Genomic DNA, 14,106 nt, shown 5'->3' with positions numbered 1-14,106 from the left:
TCTGGATGGGGAAGGGAGATCCTGCCTTCGATCTTCCGGATGTCTTCCCAGTGGCCCAGCCCAAAATTAAAATTCTTGGTATCGAATTTGGCCATGGCGATTATGCCAAGCAAATTTGGGAGGGCAAGTTGGAAACCGCATCTGTTCTGGTGAACCGGTGGAAAGGGTTGAAATTTACCCTCAGAGAAAGGGTGGATCTTATCAAAACCTACCTGATTCCAATCTTTTTGTATCTCAGCCATGTGTGCCTTTTGCCAGAAGCTTTCTACGTTAAGATCAAAGGTCTCTTCTTCCAACTGTTATGGGGGAATAAGACAAACCTCATCAAAAGAAATATTACCTACCTACAAAGGAAGGAGGGGGGTCTCGGTATGGTGAACCCCGTTGTGTTCTTCGTGAACACCTTTATTAAGTATAACTATAACAACCTCCTGTTGGAGAAGCCTCCTTTGTGGGTGGAGATCTTCAGAGTTTGGGCCCTTCCTTTTCTTGAGTGTTGGAAGAGAGGCGGCTTGGTAAAGAGCGTGCGTGCTCCTCATGCCCCTCTCCCGCCTTATGTTGCCGTGAGTCTGAAGGTGATGAGGCGGTGGTGTGTGTCTGTTGGGGAGATCAGGGCTTCTCCAAGAAGGGACATCGATAGGAGAGTCTTGGGTTCCTACTTTCATGCATCACTGGCCCTGAAAGACTGTCCAGACGAGGTGTTGAGATCAGGGCTCTCTTTAGTCAATTCCCCAAGGGTTCCCCCGAAGCTCAGGGATGTCGTCTGGCGCTCCTTCCACGGGAAGCTCTATGTTAATGGGAATCTGAAGTACAGACGCACTGATGACCGTGACTGCCCACGAGAGGAATGCTCTGGGGAAGTGGAAACGATGGACCACTTCTTGCTTCAGTGCCCCTTTAACATAGATGTTTACAAACAAGTCTCTGCTGCCTTGGGCATTCCTTGCCTCTCTGGTTGTAATTACCAGGAGTGGGCCTATGGGGCATTCAAGCGACACAGGGGGTATGATTTGGGCACTCTTTTCTTAGTCAGCTCTGTTGTCCGCTTTTACACCTGGAACACACGGTGCAAGGTTTCTCTCAGGCGTGAAGTCCTCCCCTGTCCAGTGGTGGTGGATATGGTACTGGGTGAGCTCGGGAAGATACGCTCTTTGGAGAGACAAAGGATGGATGAAGCAAGGTGGAAGGGTCTGTGGAGGGGCATTCAGTTTGACCCACCGTGAGTCTCTTGCTAATTCTGATGTCTCTTTGGTGTTGGGCTAGTTCTTTTCACCCCCCTTAGATTTTTGCCTTCGTCGTATTTTTCTGATGGGGCTTCATACAGTTTTAGGTGAGTAGCCCAATCTTTTGCCTTCCTGGAGTCAGAGCCATGTTTTGTGTATATAGTTGTTTATAGTAGAGTGGCCCCCAGCCAGGCTGAGCCGCTCATTGAAGTTGAGTTAAAGTTGGAAATTGAGCAGCGTTGTATAGCTCAGGTGCAACTATACATCAGCTTTGTAACATTTGTACAGTTGCCCACAGAGCAAGCGGATACGTTTTATGGATAAGCTAATTATGTTTACTGCATGTAAATCTATTTAATGCTTTTGCTTATTTGTTATGTTATTTTAAGCTTTATTGTATTAGGATGCAAGAACTCAATAAACAAAAATTTCCCCTGTACTAAGCACAATTCAGCAGGAACAGCCCCCTAAGTTTGCTCATAGCCTGTACAGAGAGATACCATAAAACTATGGCAGAATAGGGATTCCCCTGTACTAAGCACAATTCAGCAGGGACAGCCCCCTAAGTTTGCTCATAGCCTGTACAGAGAGATACCATGTAACTATGGCAGAATAGGGATTTCCCTGTACTAAGCACAATTCAGCAGGAACAGCCCCCTAAGTTTGCTTATAGCCTGTACAGAGAGATACCATAAAACCATGCCAGAATAGGTATTCCCATGTACTCCAGTTCAGTAGGAACATTTTAATGTTCTGTAGAACATTATGGGAGGATCAAAGCTTTTCCTCAGTATAAATAAGTTCCTGTGTATTTGCCAGAAGCTTAGTAGGAAACAAATGCAGTTGAATTTTATGTTTGAACCCTAGTAACCGTGATGTTGTGTTATTATGTGTAAGCTGGTAACCATGGCAATGGGGCTAATTATCCCGCAAATCACTATTTAGCTATTTATATTACTGGATCGTCCAATAACAAGCCATTTTGTTATGTTGCTGTGATATACAGAGGATTCTCTTGCTGAGTTTTTATAAACTAACACTAGAGGGGGCTAGAGAACCTGAGCAATATCTACCTGTATCTCACTCTTATCATTAAGACATATTTAGAATGTGTCAACGCTGTACAATAGGTGAGTGTATGCATCAAACATACAGATTGCATTCAAATGGGCCAAGTTAGTCCAGCTGATCTACAATGCCATTTTCTTGGCATTTTTGTATTAAAGGGGAACTCCGCTCTATTGGGTATATTAAATGGTTAAATGATTCTCTTTTCTCTGTAATAATAAAACAGTACCTGTACTTGATCCCAACTAAGATATAATTACCCCTTATTGGGGGCAGAACAGCCCTATTGGGTTTATTTCATGGTTAAATGATTCCCTTTTCTCTGTAATAATAAAACAGTACCTGTACTTGATCCCAACTAAGATATAATTACCCCTTATTGGGGCAGAACAGCCCTATTGGGTTTATTTCATGGTTAAATTATTCCCTTTTCTCTGTAATAATAAAACAGTACCTGTACTTGATCCAACTAAGATATAATTACCCCTTATTGGGGGCAGAACAGCCCTATTGGGTTTATTTAATGGTTAAATGATTCCCTTTTCTCTGTAATAATAAAACAGTACCTGTACTTGATCCAACTAAGATATAATTACCCCTTATTGGGGGCAGAACAGCCCTATTGGGTTTATTTCATGGTTAAATGATTCCCTTTTCTCTGTAATAATAAAACAGTACCTGTACTTGATCCCAACTAAGATATAATTAATCCTTATTGGGGCAGAACGGCCCTATTGGGTTTATTTAATGGTTAAATGATTCCCTTTTCTCTGTAATAATAAAACAGTACCTGTACTTGATCCCAACTAAGATATAATTACCCCTTATTGGGGCAGAACAGCCCTATTGGGTTTATTTAATGGTTAAATGATTCCCTTTTCTCTGTAATAATAAAACAGTACCTGTACTTGATCCCAACTAAGATATAATTACCCCTTATTGGGGACAAAACAGCCTATTGGGTTTATTCAATATTTAAATGATTTTTAGCAGACTTAAGTTATGGAGATCCAAATTACTGAAAGACCCCTTATCTGGAAAACCCCAGGTCCCGAGCATTCTGGATAACAGGTCCCATACCTGTATTCATGTTACTTACACTACATCTCTCTGCGTCACTTTGCTTGAGTTCTGCCCATTAATAGACTCTGTACTGTACCTGCAGCCTATAGACACCTCCCGGTTCTTTTGCCCCCTTTGTTCACTCACTCTCCCACCTTCAGAGCCTGCCGGTCCCTGCTCGGCCAGCCAAAGAGCCGTGTACACTGGAACCCATTGTGCGCCCCACTGAATGTGCCAGCATCGTGCAGCAGATTAACATTCTGAGCAATTATCCATTTGTCAGACATGGGGCCCTCTAATAACTCAATGTCATTTCTGCAGCATTATGGCCCTTTGCATGCCTTTATGCACTTATTTCTTTTGACATTCAGCATAAACTTAATATGGCCTTATTATTTATAATTACATGCTATAAAATTACCCATATTCCTTCCCAGTATTTATGGCTTAGAGCCCTGCGCTCTAATAAAGCGCACCCTGAGCGCTGAGCACAGTAAATAGCACTGAGCAGTTGTTAAATTGGCCCTGTAAGCGGCTTATTCCTGCGAGAGACTACTTATTAGGCAGGTGGGCCAGATAAAAACCCGCTCTAAATGAATACTTGCCCACCTCACTGATGGGACCTTTTGATAGGGGGAAGACAAAGATGGATGTCTAGAATTACAGGTTAAACGTAAAGAAATTGCAAATCTCAGCAACTTCCCAATATATACTTAATATAAAAAATGTATGTTTTTAAAGTTATTTGTAAATATAAAGCCAGTATCTATCCTCCCCTTGAGACTCTCTGCACTGCTGGTTTTGACTATGGAGCAGAAAAAAGTGGTTTAGGACACCTAAAAAGATGACTCTTACTACATTGCCAGAACCAGCAGTGCAGAAAGGGACAAAAAATAAATCAAACACGACCCCTATAGTACTTGTTATCCACAAAGGCAACAATATACCAAACATGACTCAATGGCTGGACACCTGAACTGAATCATATTGGTTTAAAGGACAAGTAACATGTAGCTATAAATGGGGCAATAACTTAAAGGGGACAAATTCTTTTCTATTATGCTAGTCAGGCAAAATAAACTTGACTTACACTATATTAATTATATAAATGTTGTTTCCTTCAGTTTTGGAATTGCACAATCACAGCAAGCAGGCAGGTACCAATTTGTGGGCACTACTTTTAAAGCAAGTTTTGTATTACCCCCAAATCTGGGGGAGCCGATGCCCATGCTATTGAGGAGGGAGGGGGAATGTGAGGAATGCAGGGATATCTAGGTAGTGCTGTAAAGGTGTTTCTAAGTCTGCTTCCACTTTCTGCTTTGCCTACAGAGCTATGGATTGATTCTTGATTCTTTATTTAACAATTAAATTACTTCTAGCAGATGTAAGGTCTGGTGATCCAAATTATGGAAAGATTCCATATCCGGAAAGCACCAGGTCCAAAGCATTCTGGATAATAGATAGTATACCTGTATAATAATAGGATGCCATTGCTGGCCTTCTTCCATACATCCCAACTGATCCTATTTAGGCAAAGACATTTTCACATTATGGGCCCAAAGAGTTCTGGAGCCACAGTATGACTAGGGGTTGGGTAGAACAGAGGGCATGTATGGATAAGTCAGGGGCATGGGGTTGGGTAGAACAGAGGGCATGTATGTATAAGTCAGGGGCATGGGGTTGGGTAGAACAGAGGGCATGTATGTATAAGTCAGGGGCATGGGGTTGGGTAGAACAGAGGACATGTATGGATAAGTCAGGGGCATGGGGGTTGGGTAGAACAGAGGGCATGTATGGATAAGTCAGGGGCATGGGGTTTGGGTAGAACATAGGGCATGTATGGATAAGTCAGGGGCATGGGGTTTGGGTAGAACAGAGGGCATGTATGGATAAGTCGGGGGGCATGGGGTTTGGGTAGAACAGAGGGCATGTATGGAGTAGTCGGGGGGCATGTATGGAAAAGTCGGGGGGCATGTATGGATAAGTCAGGGGCATGGGGTTTGGGTAGAACAGAGGGCATGTATGGATAAGTCAGGGGCATGGGGTTTGGGTAGAAGAGAGGGCATGTATGGAAAAGTTGGGGGGCATGTATGGATAAGTCAGGGGCATGGGGTTTGGGTAGAACAGAGGGCATGTATGGATAAGTCAGGGGCATGGGGTTTGGGTAGAACAGAGGGCATGTATGGATAAGTCAGGGGCACGGGGTTTGGGTAGAACATAGGGCATGTATGGATAAGTCAGGGGCATGGGGTTTGGGTAGAACAGAGGGCATGTATGGATAAGTCAGGGGCATGGGGTTTGCAGCTTATGAGCGCTAAGGAAACAGCCCTAAGTACTGTCCCATCTTGTGCTGAGCGCATCACTTCTCCTTTTTATACATATAATCAGCAAAAAATTTGAATTCCTTGTCAGCAGAATCAGAGCCAAATCCCTTATCAGCGGAGCCTGTTTGCCTTGGTTATAGAGCAGATTGCACAAGCTTTATTGGGCAAACAGTACATAAAAGCCAATAGAGCGACACTTGTCGTGAGTACACAACCTCATTGCACGACTGCATACACCCGTAATGGACTTGTGTTTATGGACAGTGTTTTATGGTGTCTCTGAATTGTGAAAATCAATTGTGTAATGAAATTAGGGTCTATACCGCTTAAGAATAATAGCAGGGGAAGCTGACTACATCTACATTTACATTACTGCCCCTTGGTACAGAACATTTATAAGCTTGTTTACTATACACAGGTATTACTATATATACAGTATAGGGAGAGAGGGCGCAGGGTGCAAATGTTGTACATAGTGCCGCTACGCGGCTTCTTCCTTCTCTCTGCAAGTAGCCAGCCAGGATCAAAAGCCTTAGGAACAGCTCCTACAGGAGCCAATCGTCGATCACCATGTCATAACCCTGACATCATTGACAATGCCCCTGACATCACATATTCCACCCCCATGAGATCATCACACCGCCTCCCGCCTGGGTTTTCTACACTCGCCAACCCTACATACAGCATATAAAATTATATTTATTCCCACTTTTTGAAGGAACGGATTACAGTGATAGGTATATTATGGGTTTCTGGGGCTCTTTGACACATTTTGATTTGGAAGCCAGAGTTCCCCTTTAACATAAAAAAAAGACATTGCTTTAATAACACTGTGGTTAGTTTATCCATAAACAATCCGTATGTGCCCGCTCACTCCCCCACGGTGGGACATATAAGGCACGCCAAGGGCAGATTTTCTTCAGCAATTTGTAACCTGACTCTGCCCAGGAATGAGGCCGTACTCCAGGCTTCTGTAATCAGGCGCCGCACGTGAGAATATCAGTGATTCTATTTACTGCAGCCCAAAGGAATTCCATTAAGGGGCCTTACGCTTTCCACCAAGGAATCTTTACTTTCCATCTCTCTCTAATAACATTCTGAGCCCCGGGGGCTATTCACTATAACCCAGTACCCAGGCACGTTAATACATTACTACATTATACTAATACATTGCAATACAGTGACCCCCCCCCCCCCATACACAATACATTACTGGGCCCTTTCTGAGCGGAACTGAAAGAAATAAAGATTTACAACATGCACAACTATGTAAAATAGTTTCATTTAGGACGATTTTAATTTAAAATGTTATAGTACCTTCCTCCTCCAACATTTTATATACGTAAAGAGTGAGAGAGAATTTGTTACTTTAAAAGTTTTATTAAAAATCCAGATATGATACAGATATACTACAGACTGTGGGTGGGTGGGATGAGGGTCGAGGCAACAGAGAGGGGGACCTCAATGACTGCTAATATCCTTATCATTTACAGTAGGGGGTACATTATCCCTTATAATACATGAGTGAATACATGAGTTCCCTGTATAACTCAGCCTGCAGCCTTGTGCCTTTATATGGGGGGCACAGAACCCCTCAGTGACTGCTAATATCCTTATCATTTACAGTAGGGGGTACATTATCCCTTTTAATACATGAGTGATACTCAGAGTTCCCTGTATAACTCAGCCTGCAGCCTTGTGCCTTTATATGGGCACAGAACCCCTCAGTAACTCCTAATATCCTTATCATTTACAGTAGGGGGTACATTATCCCTTATAATACATTAATGATACTCAGAGTTCCCTGTATAACTCAGCCTGCAGCCTTGTGCCTTTATATGGGCACAGAACCCCTCAGTGACTGCTAATATCCTTATCATTTAAAGTAGGGGGTACATTATCCCTTATGATACATGAGTGATACTCAGAGTTCCCTGTATAACTCAGCCTGCAGCCTTGTGCCTTTAAATGGGCACAGAACCCCTCAGTGACTGCTAATATCCTTATCATTTACAGTAGGGGGTACATTATCCCTTATAATACATGAGTGATACTCAGAGTTCCCTGTATAACTCAGCCTGCAGCCTTGTGCCTTTATATGGGCACAGAACCCCTCAGTGACTGCTAATATCCTTATCATTTACAGTAGGGGGTACATTATCCCTTATAATACATGAGTGATACTCAGAGTTCCCTGTATAACTCAGCCTGCAGCCTTGTGCCTTTATATGGGCACAGAACCCCTCAGTGACTGCTAATATCCTTATCATTTACAGTAGGGGGTACATTATCCCTTATAATACATGAGTGATACTCAGAGTTCCCTGTATAACTCAGCCTGCAGCCTTGTGCCTTTATATGGGCACAGAACCCCTCAGTGACTTCTAATATCCTTAAAATTCACTCTAGGGGATACAGTATAATTCACAGGGAAAGCAGCTGTCAGCACTGAAGTTGCTAGCTAGAGGAAGGATGCTGGTCCCCGGTGTAAATACAAATATTACAGTATGTGGAATACAGACAAGAATGTTTCCCTTACTGTAAATTAGAAGGAGATTAAAAGGCACAGAGGAGTGGCGTGACCATGATACATATATATAGGTCAGGGAAGCACACAGGGTACATTTGTTCCTTTGCGCTGGGGAACGCAGGCTTCCTCTAGCGAGCAAGTCACAAAGATAACAAGGAGTTCAGTGCTGACAGCTGCCTTCCCTGTGAATAAAGGGGAAGGGTAAATCTACGGCAGCTGAAGGGGAACTTTCGGCAGAATTCTTTGCAGTTTTATAATATAAAAAGTTAAGTGTATCTGGCAGGCAGCTGAGGGTTATTCTATTTTTCCACTGTCATCACACAAAGGAAACCACACAAAATCAAATTCTTTCCATCTGAGCTGGTCACATACTGGTTACTGCACTGTTTGAGTGTGCACCCATGAGCACACGCCCTGGCACACCGATAGGTTGCACACCCTGGCACACCGATGGGCGCACACCCTGGCACAACCATGGGCACACACCCTGGCACAACCACGGGCACACACCCTGGCACACCGATGGGCGCACACCCTGGCACAACCACGGGCACACACCCTGGCACAACCACGGGCACACACCCTGGCACAACCATGGGCACACACCCTGGCACAACCATGGGCACACACCCTGGCACAACCACGGGCACACCCATGGGCACACACCCTGGCACAACCATGGGCACACACCCTGGCACAACCATGGGCACACACCCTGGCACAACCATGGGCGCACATCCTGGCACAACCATAGGCACACCCATGGACACACACCCTGGCACACCCATGGGCACACACCCTGGCACAACCATAGGCACACATCCTGGCACACCCATGGGCACACACTCTGGCACACCAATGGGCACCCACCCTGGCACACCCATGGGCGCACATCCTGGCACACCATGAACGCACACCATGAGCACACACCCTGGCACACCATGGGCACACACCCTGGCACACCCATAGGCACACACCGTGGCACACCCTTGTCAATGAAAGCCGATAATAACACCCGGCACCACCAGCCCTGCACTCAACTTCCATCACACTCACTTCCTTCCTGAACCGCCACCGATTTGTTTCCCTCTTGAGTACCCCAAACATGGACATATGTGCATTTACTGGGTCACCAAACAAGAACATTGTTTTCCAGTTTGGCCACCTAAGCCTTCAGCCCTGAGGTCCCATACCTGTATACAGAAAATGTGCCTCAGTGCCACTACTTTATCTTACAGTGCCCTGAGATCCCTCCCCTTTACCAATATAGATGATACCATAAACTGAGAGCAGTGGGGGGCAATATGTGGTTACATTCGGCACAATAAAGAAAAGCTGGGGATGATATTTGTAACAATAGCACATAAATCCCATGTATGCCTTATTTATCTTATTTATATACTATAAACCTAAAAGTACAGACACAGCCCAATGCTTCACAATTTTGGGGAAGACATTATTAACCCTATCCAAGCTGAGGGGAATTGGTACAGTAGTGCATCGTGACCATATCGGCTCTGCTATGGCACAAACCTCACTAGGAAGAAGAACTCAAACAAAACTTTTTGCAACTTTAGAATAGTCAGAGTACATATAAATTCTATTTCCCCCCTTACCTTGTTGAGATAGGGGTTTCTGGTGATGTCATAGCCCCTCTTCTTTATGGCCTGAGGCTTAACCGGGGTCCCCCCACCGGCAGCTGTGTGGCACACCCTAATGGAGGGCTGGGCGTGGCTAAGGACCGGTGCCCATAATCCCAACCTGGCTGCCCCACTGGCGGCTCTGAGTCCCACAGACATGACTTGCTTGCTGATCACACTGTTCATTCTGTATCTGAAAGAGAGAAAAGAAACCCGTCACTCAATGTTCTGTCTCTCTGTGTGTAAACTCATTAATATGTAATGTAAACTAATACTGTCTGCAAATATCAGAACACTTGACTATAGTAATAACCAATCCCCATTAACTGAACCCCTGCATCTATTGTTTATTTATCTACTGGTTCTTAAAGGACAAGTCAACCCAAAATATATTTTTTTGCCTAATAAAAAAAACAAGATTCTAGGCAACTTTGAAACATTGTTTAAAGAGTAACAACCAGGAGTTCAGCAAATGCTGCTTTCATTAGCAGTTATATTTACACATAACTTTGAAAGCACTAAAATGTGGTAATAAATTCATATGAGAAAGTTGCTTAGAATGATGTTTTTTTTATTAGGAAGAAAATTATTTTTGGGGTTGACATGTCTTTAATTATGGAACCTCCTTTCAGCTGCTGCCATAAGTTGCCATAAGTATTGGTATGTGTACATGAAGGTGTCGTCACATGTAAAGGGATATGAGCACAGAGGTGTCACACAGAGTATAGTGATGTCAGCACGGGGATATCCCTACCAGTAGGGTGATGTCAGCATAGGGGTATCCCTACCAGTAGGGTGATGTCAGCACGGGGATATCCCTACCAGTAGGGTGATGTCAGCACGGGGGTATCCCTACCAGTAGGGTGATGTCAGCATGGACGTATCCCTACCAGTAGGGTGATGTCAGCATGGAGGTATCCCTACCAGTAAGGTGATGTCAGCATGGAGGTATCCCTACCAGTAGGGTGATGTCAGCATGGAGGTATCCCTACCAGTAGGGTGATGTCAGCATGGAGGTATCCCTACCAGTAGGGTGATGTCAGCATGGGGGTATCCCTACCAGTAGGGTGATGTCAGCATGGAGGTATCCCTACCAGTAGGGTGATGTCAGCATGGGGGTATCCCTACCAGTAGGGTGATGTCAGCATGGGGGTATCCCTACCAGTAGGGTGATGTCAGCATGGGGGTATCCCTACCAGTAGGGTGATGTCAGCATGGGGGTATCCCTACCAGTAGGGTGATGTCAGCATGGGGGTATCCCTACCAGTAGGGTGATGTCAGCATGGGGGTATCCCTACCAGTAGGGTGATGTCAGCATGGGGGTATCCCTACCAGTAGAGAGTGGAAAAGTTGCAATAAAGAGGGAAGTAGTTGCTAGGGAGACTTACTAAAACACATCACATAAATTATCAGAGACAAAGAAATAAATCATTTCATGTTCAGAATATTACATGTTATTCAGTACTATATACACACACACACACATATATATATATATACACACACACACTTGATTTAGCTCTATCGGTTTTTCCATTAGTATCACAAGCCTGAGGGTAACTTGTCGCCCCATACTAAAAACTTAAAGCAAGGTGGGGGCCTTGCTATATACACCCCAATACATACATTCCATATATATGTGCAAATGGCATTTTACAGTTATTTATTATAAATCATTAAACACAGAAAGAAATGTGCATGCCTCCAAACATCAGGTGCTCCTAGGAACCAACGGGCTGAGCACACAGAACCACAGGATGTGCAAACAGAGGAACCACAAAGCCGACACACTCATCATAGCAACCACGGGTTCGGCAAAACACAACATTTTCTCCTTGAAGCAACTTGCCCTTCAAAGCCAGAAGTGGCTCCTGATAACCAATGGGCATTGCCCAAACCACATCATCTGCAAGCGGAACGTTTGGTAACACCCAATCAGATATGTCTCCTACATACAAACTCTCACTGTACTAGGGTGTGCAGCCCTGCTAGCTGGATTTTTTAGACGCGTCCCTGTATTTTCAAAGCGATCTGGTCACCCTACACTATACGCACATACATTGTATTTCCACTTAAATGCCTTAATGATGATTTTATAGCTCAAAACATTCCTCTGCTTCATATCCGAATTTATACTCAGGAGTGAGAGCTTCCATGCTGCTTCTATAAGGGTGAAGATACACAGAACTACTAGTAGCAGCTACTTTTTCACGGCTACTAAATGCCAGAAAATCCCCTGCCATAGACAATACTGAGAATTGCCTGTGTTAAAACACACATAGAGACAATTTTCAGTAAATGATCAGCATTGTCTATTTCGGTAGCTGCTACTAGTAGCTCCGTGTGTCTTCACCCTTAGTACGGTGGCGACTATAGATTATTATGTACACAAAACATTCCTTGCTGTATGTTTTTACTTATACATGTAGGTGGGAGATACCATTTTACTTTCTTATTGCAATGTTGCTTGGCCTCTAAACCCATTGCCCTAATCCTTAGTGGTGTGGAACATAAGGGCATTTTCTTTGCTCTACTATTAGGGTGAAGACACACAGAGCTACTAGTAGCAGCTACTTGTCGCGGCTACTAAAACAGACAATGCTGATCATTTACTGATAACTGTCTCTATGTGTGTTTTAGCAGAGGCAATTCTCAGTATTGTCTATGGCAGGGGCTTTTCTGGCCTTTAGGAGCCATGGAAAAGTAGCTGCTACTAGTAGCCCAGTGTGTCCTCACCCTTAACCAGATGGCTGTGGTGGGTAGAACAGCCCTTATACTAGCTGAGTGTTAAGGTGGCCATACACGTTAAGATCTGCTCGCTTGGTCTGGGGAGCCCTGTATTTACAGGGGGGTCAGTATGAGGGGCAGTACAGGGTTAAATAGTCTGGGGAGCCCTGTATTTACAGGGGGGTCAGTATGAGGGGCAGTACAGGGTTAAATAGTCTGGGGAGCCCTGTATTTACAGGGGGGTCAGTATGAGGGGCAGTACAGGGTTAAATAGTCTGGGGAGCCCTGTATTTACAGGGGGGGGTCAGTGTGAGGGGCAGTACAGGGTTAAATAGTCTGGGGAGCCCTGTATTTACAGGGGGGTCAGTGTGAGGGGCAGTACAGGGTTAAATAGTCTGGGGAGCCCTGTATTTACAGGGGGGTCAGTATGAGGGGCAGTACAGGGTTAAATAGTCTGGGGAGCCCTGTATTTACAGGGGGGTCAGTATGAGGGGCAGTACAGGGTTAATAGTCTGGGGAACCCTGTATTTACAGGGGGGTCAGTATGAGGGGCAGTACAGGGTTAAATAGTCTGGGGAGCCTGTATGAGGGGCAGTACAGGGTTAATAGTCTGGGGAGCCTGTATGAGGGGCAGTACAGGGTTAAATAGTCTGGGGAGCCCTGTATTTACAGGGGGGTCAGTGTGAGGGGCAGTACAGGGTTAAATAGTCTGGGGAGCCCTGTATTTACAGGGGGGTCAGTATGAGGGGCAGTACAGGGTTAAATAGTCTGGGGAGCCCTGTATTTTACAGGGGGGTCAGTATGAGGGGCAGTACAGGGTTAAATAGTCTGGGGAGCCTGTATGAGGGGCAGTACAGGGTTAAATAGTCTGGGGAGCCTGTATGAGGGGCAGTACAGGGTTAAATAGTCTGGGGAGCCTGTATGAGGGGGCAGTACAGGGTTAAATAGTCTGGGGAGCCTGTATGAGGGGCAGTACAGGGTTAAATAGTCTGGGGAGCCCTGTATTTACAGGGGGGTCAGTATGAGGGGCAGTACAGGGTTAAATAGTCTGGGGAGCCCTGTATTTACAAGGGGGGTCAGTATGAGGGGCAGTACAGGGTTAAATAGTCTGGGGAGCCTGTATGAGGGGCAGTACAGGGTTAAATAGTCTGGGGAGCCTGTATGAGGGGCAGTACAGGGTTAAATAGTCTGGGGAGCCTGTATGAGGGGCAGTACAGGGTTAAATAGTCTGGGGAGCCCTGTATTTACAGGGGGGTCAGTATGAGGGGCAGTACAGGGTTAAATAGTCTGGGGAGCCCTGTATTTACAGGGGGGTCAGTATGAGGGGCAGTACAGGGTTAAATAGTCTGGGGAGCCTGTATTTACAGGGGGGTCAGTATGAGGGGCAGTACAGGGTTAAATAGTCTGGGGAGCCTGTATGAGGGGCAGTACAGGGTTAAATAGTCTGGGGAGGCCTGTATTTACAGGGGGGTCAGTATGAGGGGCAGTACAGGGTTAAATAGTCCTGGGGAGCCTGTATTTACAGGGGGGTC

General features: G+C 45.1%; 1 protein-coding gene across 3 annotated transcripts in view; it reads right to left on the bottom strand.

The window, feature by feature from the left end:
- The window catches only part of me3 (malic enzyme 3, NADP(+)-dependent, mitochondrial), a 95,970-nt gene that overhangs the window by 75,341 nt on the left and 6,523 nt on the right, over window positions 1-14,106 (bottom strand). For all 3 annotated transcript variants that reach the window (XM_031895653.1, XM_031895654.1, NM_001113837.1), the window contains 1 exon segment: window positions 9,824-10,040. In XM_031895653.1, the coding sequence (XP_031751513.1) occupies window positions 9,824-10,040 (217 nt within the window).

This window comes from Xenopus tropicalis, chromosome 2 (genome assembly GCF_000004195.4).
Source record: "Xenopus tropicalis strain Nigerian chromosome 2, UCB_Xtro_10.0, whole genome shotgun sequence".
In the NCBI taxonomy this organism is placed as follows: Eukaryota; Metazoa; Chordata; class Amphibia; order Anura; family Pipidae; genus Xenopus; species Xenopus tropicalis.
The sequence above is the reverse complement of the archived record's forward strand: the minus strand, read 5'-3'. Positions and strand labels throughout refer to the sequence as shown.